This window comes from Nipponia nippon, unplaced genomic scaffold (genome assembly GCF_047370975.1).
Source record: "Nipponia nippon isolate SJK-2023a ecotype South Korea unplaced genomic scaffold, ASM4737097v1 scaffold_11, whole genome shotgun sequence".
NCBI classification, from domain to species: Eukaryota; Metazoa; Chordata; class Aves; order Pelecaniformes; family Threskiornithidae; genus Nipponia; species Nipponia nippon.
This window is the reverse complement of record NW_028262302.1, coordinates 22,399,620-22,427,459: the sequence shown is the minus strand read 5'-3', so window position 1 is coordinate 22,427,459 and position 27,840 is coordinate 22,399,620. Positions and strand designations below refer to the sequence as shown.

The following is a 27,840-nucleotide window of genomic DNA, read 5'->3' as shown; positions in this document are numbered from 1 at the left end:
CAGAGTCTCAAACCCCTAAAAAAGGGGGGGGGGGCAGGGAATGTTGAGGACATTACAGTGTCACCTCCACAAAAGGAGACCACTGAGCTTATAATTTCAACAGGTGCTTTAGAAGCATCTGGTTTGGGGAAAAGTGACGTCACTTTGCTAAAGTTTTCAAACTTGAGAGTTGAATGCGTATTAACTCGGTCACATGAAACCATGCACTTGGTGTGAGTCTTCAGTGAGTTTGAAAATGGTTTTTGTATGAAACTTGGACATGAGATAATCCATAGTTACTACGGTAGTTAAACATTGATTCCTCAGTTAAAGCTTGATTCATAAGTTTGTATTAAATTATGAAATACCATATAGATACTTTCCAGTTCATTCCATATAATACAGCTGGACCAAAGAAACAAGCCAATACTACATCTCTTAATCAATAGAGACGTCACTCATAACTGAAAGGCGTTGCAGTAATATATCCTGCTTCAGGGGGATACAAATATTGATGTGAACTGTCATAGCTCACGGTGCTGTAACAGTCTTTTATTTGGCAGTGTTTGCTGCCGCATCAGAGATTCTTCCTTCAAAATTTTAAATCCGCAAGAAATTTTTCTTGATGCTTTTCTGTGTATGAATAGATCCACTGAACTGGACAGCAGATGCCTTAGGGTAAAGTAGAAAGCCAGGCACTTTCAAAGTTTTATAAAGGGAACGTTAGCATCGAGTTGAAAAACTAAGTATCTTCTGTCCCCCTGGGAAAGTTCCCCAAAACTGCTATGAACTGTGTGGTTCAACTGTGGGTGTTCCCCTCTGCCCCCCTCGCCCTCCATTTTCATTAAATGAGCAATTGCATGTTAAGATATTTAAAAAGGTGCTCTTCCCTGCCTCCTTAGTGTGCATCAGTCTCCATGTTACAGGTGGGAATTAGTATAATTTGTTCATAACTCTGAATCTGTGTACATCAAGTGCATGTGTGTGTATACATGTATCTATATCTCGCTGTACAAAGCATCTAGCTGGGTGCATTCCTTTATTGAGGAAGCTATGCCTAGGTAGAGGAATTTGTAGAGACTATTTGGCTTAACAGGAAAGGTATTAGGTAAGTATGCGTTTATGTAGTTAAGCATTTAAACAAAAATATATATCCTGTTCCATTGCGTTCTTAAAACTTATGCCAAATCTTACGTGCTTTTACATGCCTGATATCTTGGCTCAAGTCTTCAGCGGGTAGAAGAATTTGTATTGCTGAAACTTGCACAGTCACTGTACAGAACTGATGTGTGCCGAGAACTGGTCTGACTTTGCAAGGACCAGCCAGTGTAAAATCAGCTTGTCTCTCTGCTGCTCTATTGGTGCATCTCAGTCTAATTCAGCTCCTCTTTCTGGGTAGCTCCACTTCTCCTGTTTTTTTTTTTAAAAAAAAGCTTTATTTTCTAACTTGCATTGTCATCTCTTTGCTAGTCCAAAGAGGTCTTAGTTAAATATGCGTTGCTTAAAGGTTAATACAGTGTATTTCCCCTCTATGTAGTCCTCTGAGATACTAAGAGACATCAGAAATGATAGGGTGCCTGTCAGACGGTGAATTTTAAATTACTTACTTTGTGAACTGTTACTACAAATGGCAAGAGATGATACTTGCTGATGGTGATTTTCTTAATTTCTACATATAAATGGGAAATAATTTAACCACTGTTAAATTAGGAAAGGCTTCTGTAAGATTTTGCTACCACTTCTAGCAACCCTTTTTCTTTTATGTGTTCCTAGGGAAGAGTCATGAAACTTGCATGGCAGTCAACGCCGTGTCTGAAACAAGGCTGTGGGTCTGAATGACATAACCCAGCTTTAGACTTGCACAAAAAGAAGTACTTTCAAGCAAATGGCTAACATGAAATCTGCTTCCTTCTCAGGTAACCTTGAGTATCTGTCCCCTTCTGCCTCTGTGCCTGTGGTTTTACTTCTTCTCCCTTGCCAGAAAATCTAGAACACATGGAGCTTCTGGAGCTCGGGCATTCAGCAAAGGCAAGAAGCGTGAGGATCCAGGGTGCATTAACAACGGCTTGTGTGCCTGAAAGCTTCCCTGTTCATGTGGCGTTTGGTGGTTTTTATTTTTTCAATCCCCCTCTCTCTTCTGCAGGTCTGTGAGTTTATCTAGCAAAAGATGTTGCCTGTCTCTATGAATATAGCCGTATTTGCCTAAAGGACGAATCTGGTAAACGAAGAGGGAATCGTTTCTTTGGCTGAAAAGCACCTTTCCAGACTGCCTCAGAGGTGCCGCAGTGAGGGGTTTCAGCCTTCAGCAGGTTAGGGATTCACATGCCAGTCTTCACGCTCACCAGGAATTACATTTTCAAAGCTGTCCTTAGACTGTTTTTGAAGTCTCGGGTATGTCTGGACTGCTTCAGTAGGCATTTTAAAAAGCATTATTGTAAGTTCACTGATACTATAGTTTATATTGTAATTATCAGACCATTATGAATGTCTCGTGCCTCAGAATATTGAGTGCATGACTGCTTTACCATTCTGCAACTTATTGCATATTCCCATATAACGAAAACTCTGTCAAAAGCTAGGATGAAAAAAATACCCATTTATTTGCTGACACCTAGGATAAGACAAATAAAAATGCTTTCAAAAGTGACTTCTGTTCAAAATGAAAGTATGTTTATGTCTCAGGCCTAGGATGTATAGTCCCTTATGCAAAAAAACCATGACTGATCATGACAAATTTTGATTGCTCATCAACTCTTAAATGAGTGTGATTTCACACTAGGTGACTAATACTAAAAGTACAAAAACACCAAGTTCCAAAGAAATGAAATAATACATCTTAGGAAAATATGTATTTTTGTCAATTTGGCTTCTTCAACTATAAGCTTTCACAAGGATTGTCTAAACTCCTTTTGGTATCTCTTGCAAAGTTGACAGTTAAGATAAATTTTTCCTATTTTTTCAAGGAAGTTCTAGAAAGAGATGAAATCCCGCTGAATAATTCAAGTTGTCAGGAGATTTATTTCAGATGTCTGTAGAGACTTGACTTTTTTTTTTTTAAGAGACAATGAAAAATACTAAAATTTCATTATCTGACATGATTTTCGTAAGTTTGTGTGGTAGCTTTTTTTGAAAAACAATTACTCCTTTTTTTAACCAAGATTTCTCCAAAATGAGTGTTTTACGACCTGAAGAATTATTGTGGTAAATGTTGATGCACGACCAACCTGTCAACAGGAAAATATAAAGCTAGAGGCAACTTTCCATTGCAAGGAAAACATTCAGTAATTTCAACTGTCATCTTTTTAGGGAAGAATAATTGAAGATACAGGTGATTACATGACTTCTTCCAAAAATGGAATTAAAAAGAAATTGTATCCACATGTCTGCTGTATTTGGAAGTCCCCTAGGAGCATGTGGGAAGTGGCAAGTACGTACTGCAATAGTAAAATGCTACAACAAAGCAACAGTATATCATATTTTTCACATGCCAATTCCAGAAAAGTTTTGGAGATCAAGAAAATGTAATGTAACATCAACCTCAGGTTGTGGAAGCTTCCAAAACAGGACTGCTAAAGTGAAGAGCAGGTATGTTGCTAAAAAAAACAAACACACCAGAAGAGTTTAATACTCGGAGGAGAAAAACAGTACTTATAAAAAATTCACTTTTCTGTGTTTGAGATCATTACTGAGAGAAATGCTAGATATGGAAAGTTGTGGTGTTGGGATTTTTTTTTTTTTTTTTTTTGTCCAGTGACCTGACTGAAGTTTAAGATAAAATTGTTGAATGGTTATTTGTTTTAATTGAAGCCCAGGAATGTGGCTTGCTTTTGTGTCTCTGCTTTGTTTGAAAGGTATAGGGAGAAAGTGGTTTTTCTTGTAAATTGTGATTCTTTTGACAAAATAGAATAATGGCTTATTTAGTACTCTGACAAATATTCAATAATGTATTGTTTGGGTTTTTTTTAAATTACCATCTTGAGTCATGGCACTTTTTTTTTGTATAAACTTGAGTAAGTGTAGGATTAGTTAGTAGTTCCCAGAGGCTTTACCACCAAAAAGAGATGGTAAAACTAACCAGGCTTTAGTGCAGCAGGCACTACCCTTTCTCCCTTTCCTATGGAAGTATGGCATACATGATCGTTCCGTCATTCGGTTTCAGAATAGCTAATTAATTTCAGCCAAATCTGGCACATCTCACCGTCACTACGTTTTCAGAATTTATTTTTTTTCTAAGTGTGGAGGTGAAAGAGAGATCAGAAGAAAACTGCGTTCTGTACCGATATCCAGTAATCCAGATAAGGAAGAGACATTTATAAGTTTCCAGGCATGAGACCAGCTTCAATTAGAGCTTGTACCTTAGACACAGAGGAAATTAATCACAGGCATAAATCCATAGGAAAGCAGTCTTCGTTAGTTCCTGTGTTCCTGGAACCGTGTTTTTGAATAGATGCCTAGCACGAAGGTAAGTAGAAGTAGCAGACCTCCAACAATCCTTTCAGATGAGTTATATAGAAACCCTGATTGGTTTGGGGGTTGGGGTTTTTTTTCTGGTTCATGTGAAATTTGCTGCAAAAGCAAAAATGCTGCTTGTGAGAATGGTATCCTGGCCTGCTGCGGTGAATATAGTCATACTGAAAGACCATGTTTAAATCATAAAAAAATCATATTGTTAAGTCCTCTGTTTGCCTCGAGGTTAGTTTAAGGCAAAATGGGAGAGCATTAAAGACTCCTAAAACATTACCTCATTTGAGAAAGTAAGGGCTTTTTAAAGAAAGTTTTTTTGTCAAGAAAGACCTTATATGCAAGCTCAGACCTCTGAATTCTGACGCCTGTGAGAGAAGCACGGCTCCTCTAGCTTAAGGTGCGAGTTGTACGGGACATAAACACCGCTAAGCTGAACTAGGTTCCAGTTCTCTTATGTGAATCCCACTGTTGAAACCTGACACAAGTGAAAAAGTGACAAAAACCTTTGCAAATAATCAGTGTATTTTGTGTAATTTCTATTAACGTCTCCAAATGCTAGGCCATAAATCCAAAGTTCTGCTGTGTGTGTTTAAACAACTCCTTGGTCACTTTTTTTTCATAGATCTTGTCAGAGCACGTATGAAACAGAACTGACCTTTCTAAAAACTCGGGCTGTAGAAGGCACACGCGGCGCCCTTTTCTGTTAAACAAAACAAAAATTGGTTACAAAACAGCTGACCGCATTATGTTAATAACTTAAGAAAGAGTGGGGAAGGCAGGGTGACTGGTGTTGGCGTCTTTCTGAGCGGCCTGCTGAACGGGAGGAGAAGGGCAGGGTGGCTCCGGTGTTGCATTAACTGGCTGTAGCCCTGGAGAGGAACGAATTGTCCGCTGGACCAGTGCTATGGGGTTGCCCAGAGAACGTATAGTTTTGGCTGATGGGAGTCAAGTCTAGAAAACCTAATTTTTGCTCAAGTTATTAAAACATTTTGGTGGTGCTGCTCGTTTAAATTACCCCTTTATATGCTGCATTAGACATCGTCCTTCCAGATCTGTCCCTTCTACACCAGCTACCTTTGTACGCCTATCCTATAGCTATTCCTCGGAGATAATCCCTAGCATATGGCAGGGGTTGGTCCCGGTGCGATGCCCCTGGTTGTCCCTGGTTGACTTGAGCAGGCAGAAGAACCCTGAACATCTTAGAGCTACTCTTCGGCTTAAGCCACGGTGCGTGGTGTGCAGGGAGGGGGCACGGCGGGGTACGGATGGGGGTGTCACCCCTCAGTGGTTTGGGGAGGCAGCCTCCTCGCCGGTGCTGCCGGGGTCGAAGGGGATTCCCGAGCGCTTCTCGCAGCAGCCCTCGCTCCCCTTCCGTGCTCCGCGGCCCCCGGCAGTGAGGTGGGAGCACAGCGGCGGCCCAGAAACGGGGGAGCGGTGGCCCGGAGGGACGGAGCCCTCGCCTCCACCCGTGGGTCCCGGCGGCCGCGGCCCCGTCTCCCTGCCCTTCGCCCCTTCCTTCGTCCCTTCCCCATCGCAAATGCCCATCGGCAGACACAAGGGTTAAAATCTGTGGGACCTGAGGGGTTTCATAAAACCATCAGTTTTCTTTAGCTGAATAATCACAAAAAGCAACTCTTGTTTCATCAGAGTTGTAGTTTATCTCCGCCAGACGACTGCAGCCGTTTCTGTGGTATTTATTAGACCCGCGTACGATCCCTGTGCGTGAATTTGGTCTGCGCGCACACGTTTGATGTAGGAGGAACCTGTCTGTGCAAACGTGCTTGCTTTTTGTTTCTTTTTACTGTCCTAGGGATTAATCTAAGCCCCTCTCCGAGGGAGCCGAGCAGCTTTTTGGGGATTCATCAGGTAACCCACGGCAGGGTTCGAGAAAGGCTCAAAATCAATCCTGACCAATACTTGAATGTCGGATTTTGAAATCTGGTTTGCACAAACGCTTGTGCCAATGTAACTTGATTACGCAAAGGCCCGTGGAAAGCAAATAGAAGAGGTTTGAGCATGGCCAAAACCACCTCATTTAAAAAAAAGGAAAAAAAAAAAAAGTATTTATGGAAGAATTGTGCAATGTTTGATGTAGCTTTATCGCCGCTCGAGAGACGTGTGCGCCTCCTTTCCCAACTGCCCTGGAGACGGGAGTTGTAGGCGCGCTGCTGCGGGCGGCCCTTGCGCGTCCCCTTCTTTAAATTCGGGAATTTCGGTCACAGACGGAGTTCAAACCCCCCCAAAAAGCGGGGGGGGGGCGGCGCTGAGGCGAGGCCGCCCGGGGCCTGGGCCCGGCCCTGCCCGCGGGCGGCGGCGCGTGCGGCCCCGCCGCGTGCCGCCGCGTGCCTGCCCGCCCCCCCCGCTCCGAGCCCTCGTCAGCGGCACCCGCGCGGCGCGGGTGGGGCCGCCTCCCGGAGCGCCGCGTCGGGGGAGGGGGGGACTCGGCGGCGCCCGTCTTCCGATTGGGTGAAGCCGGCGCGCGGCCCCGCCTGCCTTAGCTCCCCCAGCTTTCTCATTGGATGGTGCCGCGGGGCCGGTGGGAGCCCACCCCCCCCGGCTCGCCGGCCAGTGAGAAAATGGTTGCTGGGCAGCTTGAAAGGGCCGCTGGCCAATGGGAAGGCGGGCAGCTGGCGGGTGCGGTGCACGCAGCGCCCCCAATTCCCCCCCCCAGCTGCCGCTGTGGGTGCCGCGGGCGGAGGGAAGGGCGGAGCGGAGGCTGCCGGGGCCCGGCGGGGGTGGCGCTCGCCTCCGCCTCCTCCCGGTCGGAGTCCCAGCCCCGCCGAAGGGAGCCGGGCCGGCTGGCTAGGGAGGGCACGGCAGGCTGCGAAGGAACGGGGGGGGTTTCCTCCGCTCCCAGGTAGGGCGCCGGGCAGGGCCGGGCGGCGGGTCTGAGGGAGGCGCCGTGAGGGGGCAGGGGGCGGGAGGGCAGCCCCCACCCTCCGCGGGCGTGGGGCTGGCGAGCCTGGGGGCAGGGAGCCGGCACGGCGCGGGGGGAGGGCAGCAGCGGCCGCGGAGGGACGGCTGGGCTGGGCAGGGCGGCCGGCCGAGGCGGGGGCGGTGGAAGCCCGCTGAGGGGGCAGGGGGCCCCGCCGGGGGGGTGGGGGCAGGGCACGGAGGCCGGGCGAGGGGAGGGGGGGGGTCCGGTGGGGCCGGGGTAGCGGGGACAGGTGGGGAGGGACGGCGGCGGGGGGGGGGGGCGGGGGGAGTGTGGGCACGGCGGGCCCCGAGGAGTTACGGCGGGGTGCGGGGGCGGGGGAAAGCGCGGCCGGGGCCGGGGAGGCCGCCGACCGGGGCGCCAGGAGCGGGGACTGCGGTGGAAGTTGTTAGCGCAGTTATAATTAGCTTGGCCGGGGTCTCGGGTAAGCCGGGGAGGAGGAAGGGGGAGGAGTGTAACTTTTCGCAGCTCGGGAAGCCCAAGGTTGTCTCTGGTTACTGCTGCCCGCCGCGGCGGGGGGAGGCGCGGGCGGCCGCCGCAGGAAGCACCAACCGGGCTCCTTCCACAAAGGCCAAATGGTGGCAGGCTCCCTCGGGTTTTATTAGCACTTGTGCACTCGCAGGGGCGGCTGCAGGGAGGGCGGCAGGGAAGAGGCTTTCCCTGAATCGCAGCTTTTTAATTCCGGCAGGCGTGATCGCTGCTTCGTGATAGTTGCGACTCGTGTATTTGCTGCGGTTACGTTTTTAATAGCAGGTTTTGTTTGTCTCGATAAACGCGTATGTTAGTCTGAACTACAAGTAGGTGGATAAGCCTGGAGGAGCATAAGCGTGGTCTCTTCTATGCACATCGTAAATTCATCTCGCTAATAGACGCAGTTAATAATTTTTGCCCTAGATAGGCCTGGAATTTTTCAAACTATGTTGGAACGGTTAATTTCTAAAAACATAGGTAGGAGCCCTGCGCAGTAGTTTTCTACTTTGTTTTTGATTCAGCTAAGATTCTTTAGTTCAGGCAGTTAATTGCAATGTGGAAAACGACATTAACATTGAAATTAATGCTATCATCTCAAATTTCTAAAGTGACCCGTAAACAGGTACGAGGAAACTGCAAGGGAAGGCAGTGAAAGAAAATGAAAGAAAAAATAATGCGCTGCACATATAATTCATAGTGATTTACAGCTGCTGTGTGTCTTCTGTATTTTTTTTTTTAACTGACTGTAAAAACTAAACCTAGTAACCTTACCTCTGTACTTCTTCCTGTACTTCTTCCTGACACTCAGCCCAGTGTGAGATCATACAGGGGAAAAATCATAACCTCAACAGTCAGTTTTGCCTAAGTCCTTTAAAGTGTATAATAAAGGAATTAAATTTGATAACTTCTTGGATTTCAGCTCCTTCTAGCAAACGGTTGTACTTCTGAAATACAATTAACAGCATTAATTTTTTTATCAAATGCTAAAAGCTTTTTTTTTTAACTAGGGTGCTGAAGTCTAAAACTTCAACATTTTAGTACGCTTGTTAGCTTTTTTAGGATTCTTTAATGCTAAAAAGACTTAACAGTCTGACACATTTGCTCTTTTACGTGCATTGTGTAGAAAATGCAATGAATGTACGCCTCCCCCTGTGACCCAACAGGTACACTTTAATAAACCTCAATAGTGACCTTCTGAAGTCCTGCTGTTTCAAAGCAAATAGATTATGAATCTTCATTTGTCTATTTGGTGGGTTTTTTTTAAATTTATTTACAAATAGGATGCATCTCCTTATGATAGGAAAGAAGTCAGCTTCTAGAATGAGGAGGGAGATATTAATGTGTTTATTGCCATGGGTTAGGTTTGGCGTTCTAGGTCACGGGCATTTTACTGCTGTTTTACTGCATCTTTACAGTTCCGAGATTCTGTAAACGGAGGAGCCCTTTGCTAGCATCAGGCTATCAGTTGCTATGTAAGATGAACTGTATTCGTTTACTTGTCCATCTGTCTAAACGTAAGACTGCCTTTCACTACGTATTATTTTAAGATTTGTAAAATAACGTATGAACTCTTGATCCTTGATCACGAAGGACTGTATTTATCTCTATAAGTACAGATCCTTGCTCTTGTGGTAAATTTGTGAAGTAATTGATTTGCTGTAGTTGGGGAGCAGGTGTCTGTGTGTGTATGTTTGTATATTGTACACACGCAAACATGTTAAATACAATCCAGACGGTAGGCTGTTAGCCTGTATAAGGGCTTTAATTCTTGGAATTAAAAAACTTTGATTCTTCAGGTGGAGTTGACACCTCAAGAGCATGGATCATGCAATTCCTTCCACATCTCCTAGCCTAGTCCATAGTTACTGTCACTTCAGCCTTTTCACATTTCCCAGAGTTTCCGGTGCCTTGATCTAATCCATGATTTAATCCATGTGGTCTCTAGCCAAACTGCAGATGTTGCTTTATCAGGGTTTTGATGAAAATGGTGCCACACTGAATATTATATGCAGTCATAGGACATCCTGCCAACTGTCTTCTCATATTGGTTTTGTGTATGCTGAAAATGAGGAAAGTTAGGGAATTTCATAAAAATCTAACTCCTTTTGCAGCCTGTAAATGTTAGGGGATAATTCTGAAATGTACTTCTTTACAGTTCGTGGTATTGTTTCTCCTGATACGTGATTTCTGAGATTATTACAGCTGTAAATCAATGTTGAGTAACCTGAAGAAGTACCAATGCAAGTTCTTATCCTAAAGCCTAACACTTAGAGGATCAGCATTCTATTCTGTAGTATTTGTTTATGAAAGAGAATTTCCACTTTTTATGTGTTCATAGGTGAAACTGTTAGGCCCTCTGATTTCAGTGTACTCATGAACTTCTGTTTTTCTTTTTCAGTTTAACTGTTTTAATAGGATTTAGCACAAATTGTTTAAAAAGTTGTATTGAATTGTGTGCTTAATACTTCTGTTTTTTTTAAAAAATTCACATAGTAATGAAACACTGTGGTTTGGTTTTGTTTTGTTTTTCCCCTTAAGTCACATCATCCTACCTCGGTGGATGGCTTGGCCTCTTGAATAGTTCAAGACTCTTGGATGACCACACTTTATGCAAAATCTGGAATCTTCCTGCCTGGACTCCTTTCTCTTTTCTAAGGGTAACTACTTGTATGTTTTTATGAAATCATCTCTTATGTGCATAGCGCATGTTCTGATAATCAGCTGTAGATGTTATTTTTGTGGGTTAGAATGGTAAACTGTAAAATAATTTTTAAAAACAGGGTACATAATATTAAGTGAAGGGCTTTAGGCTTACTGAATAGTATAAGCCCTTTGGTTTGAATATTCGGAATTTGCATTACTTTTTTTTCCCCTTTATAATGAGGAAGTAATATAATTAATAAAGAATATAATATTGCCATAAGATCACATTTCTTCTAAATTTGTTAACTAAGGCCTCAATCTTACAGCGAGGTCCACTGTTCAGTTGCTGAAATTGATGTTACAGTCTTGTCTCGTGAGAAGGAGGCACTTTGGATACTGAAGAGAAGTTGTTCTGTGCTACTCTTCTAAAGAAAATTTTAAGTGATTTCTGATTTGGTTATTGAAAATTATTTACCTAAATATCCCATACAGAGAGCTAGAGTAAGTGCATGGTCCTCTATCATGAAGAGGGAGCTGCCTTTTTTTCCCCTTGGTTGCTTTTACTGTTAATGGTCCGATTTTTCTGTTAAACTATGGGCATGCCAATTTGATATAGTTAATAAGCTATAACTTTTTGTTACTAATGGATCTTTATTTGGATCACTGTAACCCTAAAATACATGTCAGTGTTATGTAGGTGAATACATCCAGTATCTCTGTATTTGAAATAAATAGATACCGTAAAGAAAAGAGATTGAGAACTGTTGAAGCTGTGAAGAGGTATGTCATCACATTTGCAGTTCTAATTCTAATTTGTCTCTCCAGTGAGATACTTTGGTGGGACCCTGGTGGTTTGGTTCTTGTTGTTTGGATTCCTTTATGTTCTCATTTAATTACAGTTTAGTTTTACTATGGGAGTTTCTAGATTTGGTAAGTCTTGATCATGTGTCAGCTTTAGCTAACTACTATTGATCCTTAGTTTAAATGATTCCAGGCCCTTCTTCTGCTAAAAAAAAGAAATCTACCCAAAATTCCTGAAAAAAAACCCTGCTAAACACACTCTCATTAAAAATATACACCTGTGAGCTTTGTTTGTAAATGTGGAACTAAATGTGGAGTGGAGGGAGAAGAGTGACAGTGGTTTAGTTTGTTTACTTTTAAGGGTGGACGTTTTGCTCTACCTAGTGCTGCTAGTGCCTCAGCAGCTTTCTATATTAACATCTAGTGAGAGAGATCAGCTGCTGAGAATACAGTTCAATTATTGTCACAAACAGCCCAGATCCGCTTGTTTTCACTTGTGGAAGTACACATCCTAACAGAGGAGTTTCTTCTCCAGAGTGAAATGTTGTGCTCTGAAACTTAGCTGCAGTAGTTTGTAAAGCAAAGCTCTTACCAGTGCTTTATGAAATAAATAAAATGGAAGTAAGGAACTTGGGAAGATGTCCTTTAAGTGCAGGAATTTTCCAGATCCCATTAGACATAACATAAACAGATTGTCTGGGGGGGGTTCAAACTAACTTTTAAATCAAGGTAAAACTTACTCCCAAGTGCTTTCTAAACATCATTTCATCTCCTAAAAAATTAGTGTATGATACATATTTATTCTCTACTTCCACAAATAGTGAAGTGACAGTGGGAAGGTTATGAATTTCAGACTAATTCTGTGCTAGAGTCAGTCTTCCTCTCATTCCTTTCCTCTGCTTAATGAATGCTATTCAACCTACTCTTATTTTCAAAATATGGGAAGGTATGTTGGCTACATCCATAGGTGTGGGGTTTTTTTCTGTGTGGTTTGGGGGTTTGGTTTGGGGGGTGTGTGTATGTGTTTGGTTTTGTTTTCTTGTTTTTTTTGTGGCTTTTTTTCTTTTTAAAGTCTGAACATTAGTATATCTTGGTTCTGTGTTCCAGTTGCTTTAGTAGTAACAGCCTTAGGTGTGTTACAGGTCAGGATTTGGTGACCAAAAAGTTGACATTAAGTATCTCTTTTTTGAGTGGCTATTTTCTGGTCATTTCTAACTCCTGTAAAGAAGTTGTTACATAGGAGTTTAGGTATGGGAGTAAGCTGGCAGGACTGCACTCCTCCCTGTATGCACACTTTTAGCCACTTGGAGCCTTCTCCAGCAGTTACTCATCTTGGCTAAACTGGGGCAGGGCTGGCGGGGGGGTGGGGAGGCAATGTGTATTTTGTGTATTTTAAAGTGTCTTCAGGTCCAAATTACTTTTAGCTTTGGTGTTTTCTAAGGTGTTTAATCCTCCTTCCCTCACTTCCTCTTAATTTTTGCTAGCAGCCAAGATGTGATGTTATGGGGAGCTCCAACACTTGCTGAGGACACCAGATCAGATACACTGTTCTGTGTAGTCTGACAGCTTACTGTGTTACGTAAGTCATGTTTAAGTGATCAGTGTTAAGTCCGGATGGGAGGAAAGGATTTATACTGTGTCTGTGAACTGTACCTTCAGCCTTACCTTTTTCTTGTGCAGCTTATACTTGGAATACTAGTCAAGAGCCAGTCCACCACTTAAGTAAAACTGTTAATGAAGTTGTGTTGCGTAAGTTAATATGTATGTTGGGTAGGGGAAAGAGTATAATTTAAAATAGTATGCAGCATACATAGAATAATTCTGGGAAATAACCGTAACTGTGGGGATGTTTGTCTTCCTTTGCACTTCCTGCAGATCGATGTGTGCTTGTGAAATGTGTGTCCGTGGAAGAGACAGGAGAGCAGGAAATCGGGCTGTCAGTCAGCTTCAGTCAGTCACTAACACAAGTTTACAATCCAAAGAGACTCCTCTCTGTTTTTACTGTTACATGCTTTCTACAGTTACGGCCAAAGGAGACTTTGAAAGGGAATTACCCAAATTACAATAGCAAGGAGTCTCTAATTTTGATTTTAATACTTAAGTTGCATTACTGAAAACTAGACAGGCAGCTTTCACTCATGAGGTGCTTACACCTATTCAAATCTTCTATTTCTGTCCTACAAGAAGAAGTAATTTATCACTTTGAGACAGTCTTAGGCTGAAAAGTGCAATGCTATGGCCGTATGAAAAGGATCGAGCAGGTCTGAATTTAATAATATCCGAAGAAGAAAAGCCAGAAGGGACCACTATCAATGAAATGGTTTTGACCTGCGTAGTGCAGGCCAAGTACTTTATTAGTGATCTTGATATTTAAACATATTCTTTAATGGTAAATGAATAACTCTTGTGTAGTTGACTGTAGTGCTTGTTTTGTGCATGAGAAGTTTGTGTTCAGACAATACTAACTGTGACAGTCATGATTTATATACTCATGTTTTTTGAAGCTTTACTGAAAACTAAAGCTGTGTGCGATTCTGAGTTCTAAACATTGTTTAACTTGCTCTTAAAACCTTTTTTGGAAGGTGAGGAAGAGGAAATTAAGAAGTAGTTTGTCCAGATAGAAGTAATTGAGGGTTTTCACATGCTTTATTCTTTGTGACTCTTTCCAGCTGTACTTCCTAACCATGTGTCAGTGGCAGCTGCACTGCACTATCAGACCCTGTGACAGATGGAGCTGTGTTTTTCCTCTGAAATGGTGGCACGAGTCCTGTATTGTCCACAGCGCATCGCAATGTGAATTTTTCTTGGTAGCCTGGAATGTTTCTTCTGAGTAGCTGCACGCTCTGACCAGGCCTGTTTGTTTGGTATTCTGTGTGGATTTGCCAACCAGGGACGTGCCTCTTCCCTCCAAGTTTTTTTTCAAACCCTGGTATGGTGTAGGATTACAGTGCATGGTTGCTTCTTCCCCTCTTAGCAGGGAGGAGTTTCTGTGAAATGTCCTCCATGGAACTGGAAGGAACTGAGGAAGGTGGTGTCAGGGGCAGAATTTCTATGTACAGACTCCTTTGTAGTTCAGTGACACGGATGAAGAGTTTGGCACTCCTAAACGTTGAGTTTACTTTGCTTCCTTTTCTCTATGTCTGCAAAATAATTTTAATTAAAAAAGCATTCTGCCGTAAGTGACCTGGCGCTCAATTTGCATTACTATAATGAGAGAAGATGAGAAAATGCCAGAAAATTATTGAGATGTGGTGTTCCTCATTGTTCTTTGTTTTTTCATGACAAAAGATTCTAAAATAGAGCATCTGAACTCCAAAAAAATGTGGTTGCTGAACTTTAAGTTCAAGAGAAGGGTGACTTAGAGCTTGCTGCTTTTATTATTGAACAGCTGTGTATAGACCTCACATTTGAAGTTGGCATAAAGTTTAATTTTTGTTCAGTTTATTTACTTACAAATTATGGAGTTATCAGATTGGCACGTTCTAAAATCCTGTTACTTGATCCAATTTTTTGAGATCTGAGTAGATTCCTGGAATTAGGCTGGAGTAAGGAGAGCGCAGTTTCTAGACACTCTTTGTGTTTTAGCATGCCCAACTTGTGCTTCTTTGAACTGGCTGTGCCGTTCTGTCAGCTGGTTGAAAGGACTGACAGCTGTGCAGCAGTCGCTCCGTAATACAGGATTGTCTGGGCATGGTAGTATGGATTTTTGTTTCTTGTCCGTAGTACCAAAAATTGAAGTGGGGGGAGCACTGCATAATTAAATAATGTGATCAACATCTTATATTGCAAAGTAATGCTACCAAAAGAGAGCATTTGATTGGTGTGTCAATTGTGGGTTTGGGATGCGTGTGTTAATGCGCAATGCTACAAGAGGACAAGTTACTGAGAAAATATGGAGTAGTTCGTTAACGATATGACCCTGTCAGAAACTCTTGTGCTAGAAAGTAAAGCAAAAGGCCTGATAAAATGTAGATTAGCTGGTAACAAAGGGGCTTTGTATCTTTTGTAGGTCAGCAGCTAAGTGTGTTTGACAAGAACTGAAATTTAATGTCTCCTGTAGCAACCATGACACTAGTCATTTTTAAATCCACTGTACCAGTGGTACTCTGGTTTTCATTAGCCTTTTCCAAATTTTTACGTAACGTCTGAAGTCATCTAGCTCCTGGAGGGAGACTTAGGGATCCTTGCAATTAGGCAAAAGTCATGCTAAACAGGCAGAATTTCTGAAACATAAGATAGGACTATGTTTGTGTATTAAAAAAAAAAAAAAATCTTTGACGAGAGTAGGGAGTTGGTTAAGTAGAAACATTTGAAGTTGGACCAAGTAATGTTTCTTGCACTTCATTTTTATAGTTTAGAATGCTGTCATGCTCAAGCTTTGTTACATATTTCTAGAATGCTCTGGGACAAATTTTAGGAAGGAAATTTGAGGAATGAGAAGAAGGGTGTTTGCATATATGAGCATGAAATATTTAGTCTAATTAGACTACTGTATGAATTTAAAAGTTAAACATTTCATTTTAAGTTGGTTTTGTGAAATTATATATCCTTGCATATGATAGTTTGCTCTTTAAGCTTGCTTAGAGAGTTTAAATACTAGCACATTTTTGAGATGTTAGAAATGAACATTATTAATGCCATTCAAATAGATAAGTCTAGTATTTTCTGCGTCTGATGAAGTGTAAATATATGTTTTAAAACATATAGCAGTAAATTGTCAAAACCAAGCATTCTGAATGTATAAAATATCAAAATTACTGTTCCCTGTATGGTCTTAATTTCATTCCCTTGTAAGTGTGAATTTTGGTCCGCTTTAATTAGCGGAGAGGGGAGAAGAAAAACAAAACAAAAAAACCCCCAAAAAACCAACACAAACTAGTGTGCAGTGTATGGGAGGGATAGTGCTTAGTGAACAAACAGCCATTTTGATGTATATTTTTATTCTTTATAGTAATGGTATGGGGTAATGCCTTGGGTAGGAAACAAGATTTAAATGGTACTTAAAATGGAAAGTTAATAATTTTATTGTGAGTTTTCTATGATTTGTAGACATTAATTGTCTTCATGAAATGCTATGAGTTAGTATATTTAGTCACAGTTTTACTGTAAAGTTCTGCATAATCATGATTTTCCATAGATTTTGTCTAAAATTATTGGTTGCTCACAGCGTTGTTGGTAGTTTGACTGAGGATGCCTGACACACACACACTGCTCCCCTGCGTATCCAGATTTCTGCAGATTTTATTTGTAATTGAGTGCTCAGGACTGTCTGGTTCCGTTTGCTCTAAATGGCTGCTGGGATGGGGGAGTGATCACCTAGGTGAATAGGCACACCGCATGCAGACACCTTACGTTTTTTTAAAGAGATTCAGCTGGTGCTGTGGGAGTTCAGCAGAAAACTTTGGAGTAAAACAGAGTTCCAAAGTTAAAAAGTTGCAGCACTGGTAAAATCAGAAGTAATTGAAGCTTTTTTGTTGTTTCTTTAATAGTGAACATGTTAGTAAACTGAACCATAGGCCAAACTACTACCTCTTACATAAAAATGCATTCTTATGACAAATTTGATTTCATCCAGGTATGTCCCTAAAAGAAAAAGTGGGTATGATCAAGAAGTCTTAAACTTAAACTCCTTTACCAACTGTCTGGTTTTTGCTGTGTGTCTTACTGAGAAGTATGCACTGCTTGCTTGCTTTCTGTTCCTCCAGAGGAGCTGAGCTCTCCAGCGGTCTTGTCTAGGCAGATGGATGTAGCCATGGAGCCCTGCAACGCTTCCTGCAAATCTGGAGAAATCCCAAAAGTAAAAGAGGCTTTATCCTGCTGCCTTCTCCTTGTCCCCAAAAGTCTAGCAACAGGCTAGCAGCTGGCAGCTGCGGCAATCAGCTGAGCTATTGCTGGCAGTGTCCAGTGCTCACGTGAAAAGGAAGTTGGGAGGCCCTCTGCAGCACGCAGGGTCTGGGTCATTGTGTATGACGGATCTGCCCTTAATCTGCCATTGGGTGTCTAATTTATGATTGTTTAATTTTTTTTAATTGTGTGGGAGTGAGGTGTCTGTATTCCATGGACACATCAAGATGTGTGTAATCAGGATTTTACCAGTGTTTCCTGTGCATGCTATACTCCTTTTCTGGGTTTATACAAGCGATTGCGTAGTGCTTGCTGTCCCTGATAAAACACTTTGTGTTTTGAATGGTAATTGCAAAGTATCCAAGCATGTATTTGTTTGGATCACGTGAATTTTAGGTGTGTGTGCGTGCAGTTTTTTGTACCACAGTGCTCTAGACCTACCATATTTCAATGCAGAAGCACACAAAGAGACTAAAGGCAACTAAATTCTATTCCTTTTCTTATAGCTATTTCCCCAAATTGGTTACTTTCAAAATGCCATTTGATAGCCTCCTGCTGGATGTCCGTAGTGTTAAGTCAGCAGCAGGTTGTGAACGAGCAGCCACGAGCACCGATCATCACTCTGTGAGCTCTGTGGCCCAGCCAAATTTCCTCCCACTGTTTAGCTAAACTACTAAGCCATGGAATGGATATAAGGATCCCATGGGAGGCCTTGTTGTTGGTCTTGCTGGGTCGTTCAATTGTAGTAAAACAACTTTAAGTCACCAAAGAAAAGGGAGAGAAAGGAGTTCTATAGAGAGTTTTCAGAGACACTGAGCAAGACATTAAGAATACCTTAACGAGATAAAAATGAGCGTTGAAACCAGCTTTAAAGTCTTATCTGCTGTACCTAGGAACGAATGTTAAAATGAAAATGTTGAAATATTCTGTATAGTTATTATAATCCTTAGTATAAACACCTATTTTATTTCATGTGGACATTCAGATATTTCTCATTAATGATTTTTTGTATGCTATATAATTCAAATGGATAAGAGGCTAAAAAGCTCACCTATTAAAGATTTTAAATAATTAAATTCATATTCTCAGAGTTAAAAGTAAACCTTAAAACCAAAACTTAGAAGTATACAGCTTTTTTAGAAAACAGTTACTATATTTCTTTCATGTTGTCTGTTTAAAAAAAAATAAAGTTGGTGTGAAACAATAGAGCTGGAAGGTGCATCTTCTCAATGACAGTAGTATGTTGTGTAGGACTATTCTGTCTTTCAGCGTTCTGTGGTATTAGAGTCTTAAGTTAACCAATACGTTGTATGCTACAGACTTTTCAAAAGTGTCTGTTGAGATCTTGCAGAAGAAGCGATAGTCTTGCCCAAGCTTAATTCTTAATTTCTCTCTTCCAGGTTCATGTTGGGGAGAGGTCTAAAACGCAAGTTGAGTGACTATGAGGAGAACATGGCTGGTCTCTCGAGTGCCTTTGATTCCAGTCGAAATCTGCCATATCCGCTTAAGAGGCAGTTGGTGCTTAATATGTGCCTCACCAAGTTACAGACGTACAAAATGCTGGTGGAACCGAACTTGCACCGCTCTGTCCTCATAGCCAACACAGTACGGCAAATTCAAGAGGAAATGAGACAAGAGAGTAATCAGCAGCCAATTAATGTCTGCCCTGGCATTACTCCTAGTTCTCACAGCTACACAGGGATGGAGTCATCTGGGATTTCTCTTCAGTTGCCTTCAGGTATTAGTCAGCAAGAGTCTAACTGTTGTGACTTGCGGTCTGTAGAAGACCCAATTGAAAATAGCCTGCTGATAGTGTCAGATGATGATATGTCATCTGCTATTTCGTCTATTCTGAAGGATTTAGACTTTGTAGAAGATATAAGCCCACCTACTTGTCTGGTTCCTACTGGAGATGACCAGCCAAAGTTTCCAGAAAATACCGGCCTAAAACTAGAAGATGATAGACAGGATTTGAAGGGAGCTGAATGTGTGTTTGGTTCCTTTGAGATTTCAAATTCAACTAGTTATTTGAAGGATTTGGCAATAGATGACATTTTTGAAGATATTGACACTTCAATGTATGATTCAGACTTTTGTTGCCCTCCACTAATGCCGCCCAGACCACCATCTCTTGCTACAGAAGAACCATTGAAAACCTTTCCATCTTGTAATTCTTCTTCAGCAAGCAACATTCAGATATGTAGAACAGATCTAAGTGAGTTGGACCACATCATGGAAATTCTCGTTGGATCCTGATACTTGTTTTACCCAAAGATACTTTTTAACTGCCACTTTGATTTGGTTTCAGGATAAAAGCCACTGGAAAAGTTGTAAAGAATTCTTTAGAACACAAACTAAAAATAATTTGTCCGTAGTGGGATTTTCTAAATAATTCCAAAACTTATAAACCATAAAAAGTGGCAGATTTTTTTAAAAAAAGAAATATTTATTTATCAGAACTGTGCAATCATCTTTTTCCTTCCAGGGTGTATGTGGAACAATAGGCACATACCCTTACCACCTCTCATGCCTCTTTCAATAAACTTTTTTATGTGCAATTTTTAATTTGTCAGAAGAATTTACATGCAAAACAAATTTCATATGAGATGATCTTTTACAAAGCCTCCACTTTATTTTTAATATCAGAGTCTATGCCAAGTTGGCATACGTCAAGTTGCATAGTTGGATTGCGTGGATTGCAGATGCATTACTAGAGATGGGTATATTTTAAAAATGAGACACGCTTTGCTTTCTTTTGGTCAGAAAAGCAGATCAGGACACTTATCAACGAAGTCTCTTGCATTTTCTAAAGCATTCAGAACTATTTATTTTTGTAAATTTTATAGTCTTTCTACATTTTACTACGTTATTTCATCATAGTTCAAATATAATGGACTTCTAGTTGGATGTGTTTAGCACTACCTCTGAGCTGAAATGCTTTAACTCTTTCCAGTGCTTCGTCTAAGACTGCAGATCTCTTTGTTTCTATTTTTTTCTGGGGGAAAGTACTTCTAACTCATTAAGCTGATCCTTTGACAGTGACCTAGCTGATTTGTGAAATCAAGGGTATTCAATGTTTAAAAACTTTTAAGTATTTACAGATGTAATTTATATGTAGATTGTGCAATTTAACATTTTTCTGTCAGTATTACGTGCTTAGATTTTGAATAATCTTGGCGTTCTTTAAATTAAAACTTACTGTGTACAGGTAGCTTTTTAATCTGTTTTGGAAAACACTGTCCTTCAACCCTGCTTTCACTACAAAGTTTAAGATGATTTTTATGTGCAATATTATTTAAAAATATACACATTTGTATACCCGGCATTGTGGAAAGAAACGCTTCAAACTTAAAACTTCTAGCACCTTTGGAGGATACTCAAGAGAGTCAGCATTTCTGTATCCTTTAAGAAACAAAGCTGAGAACGCTTCTTACTACACCAGTGCTTACTGCTTTGAATACTCCTGAAGGACTCGTTGGTATGTGGCGAGTCAGTGCTGATGACTAAGGACCCTCCGGCAGCCCTGTCCCTGAGAGCTGGGGGTCTGACGGCTCGGGGCTGGGGCCTGGGGGGCTTCGGCAGCATCGCGGCGGGGTGGTTGCTGCTGACGGTGCCGCAGATCGTGCAGGGGAAGGAGGGGTGCGTGCGCGTGGCAGGTGTGTATGCAAGTATATATCAGCACACTCGGTACCTGAAGATGAGATTTGCAGTGAGAACTATTTCTGTGAGACAGTTTGGATACTGTGTTTCAGCTTGAACTGAGGTCTGCATTGATCCTTGCTGTCTTCTGAACTACACACTTGCACATTAGTTTTGTTTTGTTTTTTAATTTTATTTTTTAATTATAAAACTTTGTTCTTGAAAGCTGCAGCACCTGTCTTGTAAGAAAATTTGCAGTTGTAAAAGCTTTGCTTTGGTTTGTTGTTTTGGGGTTTTTTTTGTTGTTGTTGTTCTGCTGAGACTTTTCACGAATGGGGCATCGGCAGAGGAAAAAAATGTTGCCGGAGTGTTGCATCACACAGAAGTTGAAATCCCGGCCCTGTTGAAGGGGCCAGGGTGTCACCTGGTGTTTCTAGCCTTGACTGATGCTGTGGCACACCTACCCTGTGCAAAGATCTTCATTTTTTACTGTGACTGTTTTGGTTAACAGTTAGCTGCCGATACAATTTGGTATCCCAAACCAACGGAGAACCAGTTCAGGTCACGTCCTTGCAGCCATCTGGGTTGTTCAGCAACCGAAGGGTATAAATGTATTTATATGCATATAATGTATTGATTCTAATATAAAACTTCTGATCTAAAGTATTTTGAATTGCTGGATAAAGGGATTTGTTTGAAGAGTGTATAAATAGTTCTTGAAGAGGTACAGCTTCAGAATGTACACAGATTGTGCATTGTGTATAGACTACTCTGGCTTTTCCTCAGCCTCTACTTTTGTATTAAAGATATGACTGAATAAATCCTTGAAATACTAAGGGCCTTCTGCACTGTGATGAAGCAGAGTTGTGGTTAAAAATGTCTTTAAATTCAGTGATGAGGAATAAAATAAAAAGACTGCGTCTAATTTCTTTTTGCATTTGAAAATATGGAATGTTACTATGCAGTAAAGATATTTTGGTATGAAAATTGTATCATGTAGCAAATAGGGAATACTTAAGAAACCCACTTACTCACCTTGCAGCCCCTGCAGAAACATCAGACAACTTGCTTTTCAGCATTGACATGCTAAAGTTTTTTATATACTTCAGAAATAGATTAAATTGTTGGTAGGTGTTTTATCAATAATTCAAAATGCAGTTTTTGTTCAAGTGCTTGCTACAAAGCTCTGTTTCTAATTGGTTGCTTGCATCACAGTGCCAAGACCATACCTGGTATGTAATGCAGTTCGGTTATGTATGGAATTACGTGCAAAGGGAAGTTTAATTTTTAAATATGCACAACCTAATTTTGAAATCCTTCCATGTAAAATGAAGTTAGAGGCTAGTTGTGGTGGACCTATTTATTGTATGTTTGGAAATAAAAGCCACAGTTTTGCAGTTTAACCATTTATATTTTGAAGCCTTCAATATTTGCCTGTTCTAAAAACAAAGCAAGGAACCGCGGTGCCTTGCCACTCTTCATATGGTCTTTTACTCACAAAGATTTCCCTGGGTGATTGCTTTTATACCTTTTTTTTCTTTTTTTTCCCCTTCCTTTCTCCCCAAAAATACTAAATACCACACACAGCTTCGCCTCCCCTTTGTGTGCATTTTTCCCAGCCAGCGGGGCGGGGGGTTGCTGTTGTGCACAGGTGACGGTGTGGGTGTTGGTGCTCACGTTGTGGGTGTTGGCGCTCACAGTGTGGGTGTTGGTGTTCAGCTGGCTTTTGTCTCGACTGCCCCAGGTCGCCCTCCCGGCCCGTGCAGCTCTTCGTGTTGCTTCAGGGCTCGCCGTGCTTGAAAGCACGTGTCGGGTTTGAGTGTCCTTGATGCACGCACTGTTGATGCTTCAGGCTTGCGTGCTTGTCAGTCTGGGACAAAAATACTGCCGCTCGCTGCTAGTGGAAGGTTGTTCGCTAGGCTGCGCTAACACAAATTACACCAGCGACTTCAGGTTTAAAGGTTTCCGTCCTCTTCCTGTTGTGGACCTCTCAAATGAGATCCTGACTCTTCTGCAGTGAACTTCATTTTATCGCTGAGGCCGCGCTGGCTGCTACTGACAGAGCAGGAATTGCTCCTGCCTGTTGTCCTGGAGCCTGCTGACCGCAGCCTGAAAAGCACAGGTCTGTAGTAACTTCTTCACAGAAATGGACCTGTTGGAGCGGGTCCGGAGGAGGCCACAAAGATGATCAGAGGGCTGGAGTACCTCTGCTGTGAGGACAGGCTGAGAGCGGTGGGGTGGTTCAGCCTGGAGAGGAGAAGGCTGCGGGGAGACACGATTGCGGCCTTTCAGTGCTTAATGGGGGCTTATAAGAAAGATGGGGACAGACTTTTTAGCAGGGCCTGTTGCGACAGGACAAGGGGCAATGGTTTTAAACTAATAGAGGGCAGATTTAGACTAAACACAAGGAAAAAATTTGTCACGATGAGGGTGGTGAAACACTGGGACGGGTTGCCCAGAGGGGTGGTGGGTGCCCCATCCTTGGTAATGTTCAAGGTCAGGTTGGACAGGGCTCTGAGCAACCCGATCGGGTTGTAGATGTCCCTGCCCATTGCAGGGGCGTTGGACTCGATGGCCTTTAAAGGTCCCTTCCATCCCAAAGCATTCTGTGATTATTCTATAAATCTGGTTTTGGCTGTGAGGTGGTTACCAGCGTGGCGTTAGCCCTGCGACTGCCGATGTCGCAGGACAGACCTGCTCCTGTGCTGATGGGTCTTGAAATTCGGCAATAGCAAACGCTGCCTTATGGAGTTATGCTGCAGTTTAGTTTTTTAATAAAATATTCTCAAAGTATTGCTTTCAGGTCATGTTGAGACTCTTTAAAGGTGGTGTAGGGTTTCGTATGCTGTCATTGATTTTAGCCACGCTAAAAAAAACTGAAAAAAGTATGCTGAGCAGCAGAGCTCCGTGCAATGCTGGTTGAAAACGGGGCTAGCAGAGGGGTGCAGGCACTACCCGGAGCGCTCTGTTGAGCTCGGTGTTCCTATACTGCAAGCGAGACTTAGAAAGACTTAACTTTCCCACTCAAGCAAGAGTGAAATACACAAAAGAAAATAACCTATCCATTAGTTCTGTGAGGAAGAGGAGTTATAATTAGTTGCAAAGCTAGTTTTGTGCTGTTAAAAACCAATATTAGGAGTGAAGAGTTAAGCTATTAAGACGCAGAAGTGTGTCTATAAAAGTATGTATTATTAAAGCAGATGTTGAGGGAAGCTGGAAGATTTTTGGCATTGAAGGATTTGCCCAGCATTCATGGGCATCTTGCCCTTATTGAAAGAAAAAAAAAAAAAAGTTGCAACTTCATTCCATACATTTTTCCCTCATTTGGACTCGTTCATCCACAGAGAAGTCTGGGGTTTAACAATTAATTTGAACGCAGCTCATTTTTAGCCAGATTCCCTCTGCCATCTTAACTGGAGTAGGAATACTGATTTTAAAGCTGATCTTCACTATTAAAAAGACCAGAGTGCTTTTAAATCCTGTAATGACCCTGTACTTCGAAAAGAACTTTTAAGCTTTTACAAGATTTTGTTTGTTTGTTTTTTACCGCAAGTCTTCTGCATATGTCCAACCGGTGGTGGGCTTATGGTATGCTTAGAAATCACCCTAGGGTCTGGAATGCCCACCCCCCTTTTTTTGTTTGTTAATCAAATTCTGCATATTATTTGGACTTTTAAAAATAACCTACAAATATTAACAATATGCTGTTTCTAAACCAAAGCTTCCCAAAACTTCGCCCTCCTACTCTGCTCCGTTTTAAGGGTTGGTTGTTGAAATAAGTTCCCTAAAATTTTGCTTCTGTTACACCTTTGAACAGAAGATGCATTGAAATATTTTCAGTCTTTCCCGACGTAGTTGTTCCTTTTTTGCAAAGCTGTTTACAGTGTTCCTTCGAAAGGAAACACTTCAGCAATTACATTGCTGATTGGAACTTTTAAAAACTGTATTCTATGGGTATATTTTTGCTCTAATCTCAGTGGAAGAAAAAGGCATTTCTGTCTAGCTCTGCTGTCTAAAACTCTTACCTTGCTTTAGCTTTCACCTTTTCAAAACCCTAAGCAAATGTCAGAAGTCTCTGGTATTTGCTTTCCGCAAACAGAGAGTACAGTAACATGTTTAGTTCATCAAAACTCAGTATTCACAGCTGAGAGCTCACACCTAAGATGAGAAACGATTAAACTTGTAGCTTAAAACGTACAAAGATACAAAGTTTTGTGTCCTCCGTGCACCGTTTCCACGGACGGAGCACCGGCTGCTGCTGAGCAGAGCGGTGGGCTGGCAGCGGGCGCAGCCGGCGCCGGGGAAGGCAGGGGCGAGGAGACCGGCGGCGATCTGTGCCAAGCACACCGGGGGGCTCCCGGCACCCCTCGTTTCCCTGGATAACGACAGAGGGCAAGGCTACTTGATGCTACGCGATACGCCTGAAAATGGTGGGCTGAAATTTGGGTTGTCTCCCCGAGTGTGCGCTCTGGTCAGTTAAGAGGAAGAGAGTGCAACTTTCTCTTTGCAAATACCCCCAAACCAGGCAGATTGAGTCCAAATTGTGATAAGGGCTGGAGGGCTGCCAGGGCTCCACAGCCTTGAAGCCGAATTGAATTACTTCGTAATTTCAAATCTGCTAGTCTTTTTCTTTGAAGAGATAAACTTGTTCATCTCAGACTGCAGGCAGGAGTCAAAGGTCTCTCCGCTCTCTGTGCGGCCAGTGTTTACAGGCAGTAAGGGCACTGGCAGCCCAAAGCATCTGGCCAAGAAAGAAAAACCTGAAACGTGGAACCCATCACCTTTGGAACCCCAGTAGTTTTTTTCCCCACTGAACCATAAAGGGCTGAAACCATTTTTTTCTCCAATCTGTACCTTGGAGAGGGCTGTAAAACCTCCTACTGTGCAGGTATTCACCCTTCTCCTGGGGTAACCGTGCAAAACATTCCTCGGTGCTTTCGTCTGATGATAGCCAAAGCACAGGCGAACTTGCGAGCCCAGAAAAGAGAGGGCCTCAGGGTCTGGTGCACCAGCTGGTATCGTACACACTGCAGATCGCCCCCTCACGCCCCTCTGCAGGGCCCTGCTTGTCTGAAAGCATAAAAATGGGATTTTATTCTTATAATTGATTTCAATAATGTTTATTGCCAACCTCACCTATCCATTCATCATCTATTGGCAATTTGCTGTTTTGTGAGTTTGACTACAACCTATTTAATACATGTTTAAGTGCTCTGAGAGACTTACAAGGGAAACTGAAAATAAATTCAAATCCAGCGTTAAGTGAAAAAGTTAACCCTGCTCGTGTATCCGCATGGAGATTTCGGTCTGAGGCCAGGGAGGCTGCGGAGCCGCTTCCAAAGAGTGCTGCTCCAAGCGGCCTGTTAGCGTTTACTGAGTAACCAGCACACGGGTCATCCCATGCTAATAGCACAGGGGTATCATAAACATTGCTGAAGTTACACGTTATTATAGCAATTGTAATTTCACTTCTCAACAGTTTACTAGATTAAGGGTTAGAGTCTGCCAGTGCTTTATAGTAGGCTTAATTCTAACAAAATGGGCACATAAATAATTAACTGGCTTAGTTTGGGAGTATCCAAGTTTGTTCCCTGCTTTTAACACATAAAATGTCAGTTGCAGTGCTGAGCAACTCTTTAAAATAAAGAGCCATATAAAATTCTCATATTCAGAATGGCCCAAGCAATAAATAGATTAGTAACTTGCTTAAAAGTTATTACCAATGAATAAATAAAGCTGTTGCGGCTGGCAAGGAAGAACCATGGGTTATACGGATGATAGCGAGGTGCATCCCCCTCTGGCACGCAGGAGGATGGGCACCATAGCTGATAGTTACTGCAAAATTCTAAAAGGGCAGCGATTTACAGCGTTGGGCAGCGCAAGTCCGGAACTGCCCCTCAGTTAAGCTTTTAACAAGCGTGGTTATGCGTGGCGTGAGTGTTCGATAGCTGAATGAATCCAAGAAGCCCTGTTACAATCAGCTTCAGAAAGGTGATTTATTTCAGTTCAAAACCAATGCCAGAACAAAACGTTGCACTGACTCTACCCATATTGCCACAGTAGGCTTCATCAGACAGAAGTTAAAAGAGTTTTCTTTTCTAAAACCCCAGTGAAAGCCACCAGATGTAGAAGCCTCCTCTCATTACGTTCAGCAGTGGCAAACTAAGAGACCTCAGCTCATCCAAACTGGACCAAACATGAGGAGAGACGGTGACAAGGCACACTCGACGGCACACCTGAGGCGTGTTTAGATTTTGGCAGGGAAACAAGGTTTTTGATCGAAGAGGCATTAAGGCCTGAAAGGTCAGCACTTCAGGAGAGCAGTCCACCAGAGTATCTTCAAAGTGTGATTGCAGCTGGATTTACTGTAAGAGGCATGACTCTGCAGCAAAACTTAGCAACTTGACTTCACAACTAAACAGGATATCTTCTAATAATGTGGCTTTAGGTACTTCATATACAGTAATACGTCACTTCCCTAAGAACATATGTAGTCTATAGTACCAAGCCAGTAACAAAATGAAGGTAAACTGCATCCAGTTTAAAAAAAAAAAAGAAAAAAAAAAAAGATTTAAAAGTGCATTTGGTTCAACAAATATCACTACTGAAAAATTTCATTTTTAGGTTGTGTGTAGCGAAAATGTGCTTCTTCCTTGGGATTGTTATATATTGCATGTTTCCATTTGATGATGTGGTTTTCAAAAAGAGGTTACAAGTGAAAAGATGACCATGTCTGGAATCCGGTGATACAGAAAGCTGAGTGAAAAAGAAAAACTAAATTATTTTTTTCCACCCTACAGTAAGTTAATCACTTAGCATATTTCAATCTGATTTTTACACAGATTTCCTAAAAATAAAATCAGCAGAAGAAAAAAAAATAATTGACACAACTAGGAAGATAAATGGAAAACATCCCACTATATCATTTAACTTACAAATTACAAATGGCAACATACATTTCCTAACGAGCTTTACTTTGAGACACCAAGCTGCAGGGTTCGTCCTTTCCCTTCAGAGGCTGCTCCAGAAAAATACGGTCCATTTACCTTAACTCTGTATCATGA

At 42.0% G+C, this 27,840-nt stretch overlaps 2 protein-coding genes across 11 annotated transcripts in view; one reads left to right on the top strand and one right to left on the bottom strand.

The window, feature by feature from the left end:
* Window positions 1–1,914: 1,914 nt before the first annotated feature.
* On the top strand, window positions 1,915–22,184 carry LOC104015832 (SERTA domain-containing protein 2-like). Of its 8 annotated transcripts, XM_087747896.1 has the most exons (5): window positions 7,102–7,300; window positions 9,265–9,363; window positions 10,388–10,506; window positions 12,781–12,872; window positions 18,538–22,184. In XM_087747896.1, the coding sequence occupies exon 5, from the start codon at window positions 18,542–18,544 to the stop codon at window positions 19,391–19,393; it is 852 nt and encodes a 283-aa protein (XP_087604022.1). In that variant the 5' UTR covers window positions 7,102–7,300; window positions 9,265–9,363; window positions 10,388–10,506; window positions 12,781–12,872; window positions 18,538–18,541; the 3' UTR covers window positions 19,394–22,184. The 8 variants fall into 8 exon arrangements, 7 of the variants coding, with proteins under 7 accessions (XP_087604025.1, XP_087604022.1, XP_087604018.1 ...); XM_087747892.1 differs by lacking the exon at window positions 12,781–12,872 and having other exon boundaries at window positions 7,108–7,300; XR_015702358.1 differs by lacking the exons at window positions 9,265–9,363; window positions 18,538–22,184 and adding an exon at window positions 13,963–16,991 and having other exon boundaries at window positions 7,280–7,300; window positions 12,778–12,872.
* CLBA1 (clathrin binding box of aftiphilin containing 1) overlaps window positions 20,945–27,840 on the bottom strand; it is a 17,077-nt gene continuing 10,181 nt past the window's right edge. For all 3 annotated transcript variants that reach the window (XM_087747883.1, XM_087747886.1, XM_087747884.1), the window contains one exon: window positions 20,945–27,532. In XM_087747883.1, the coding sequence (XP_087604009.1) occupies window positions 27,365–27,532 (168 nt within the window). In that variant the 3' untranslated portion in view covers window positions 20,945–27,364. The remainder of the gene's footprint in view (window positions 27,533–27,840) is intronic.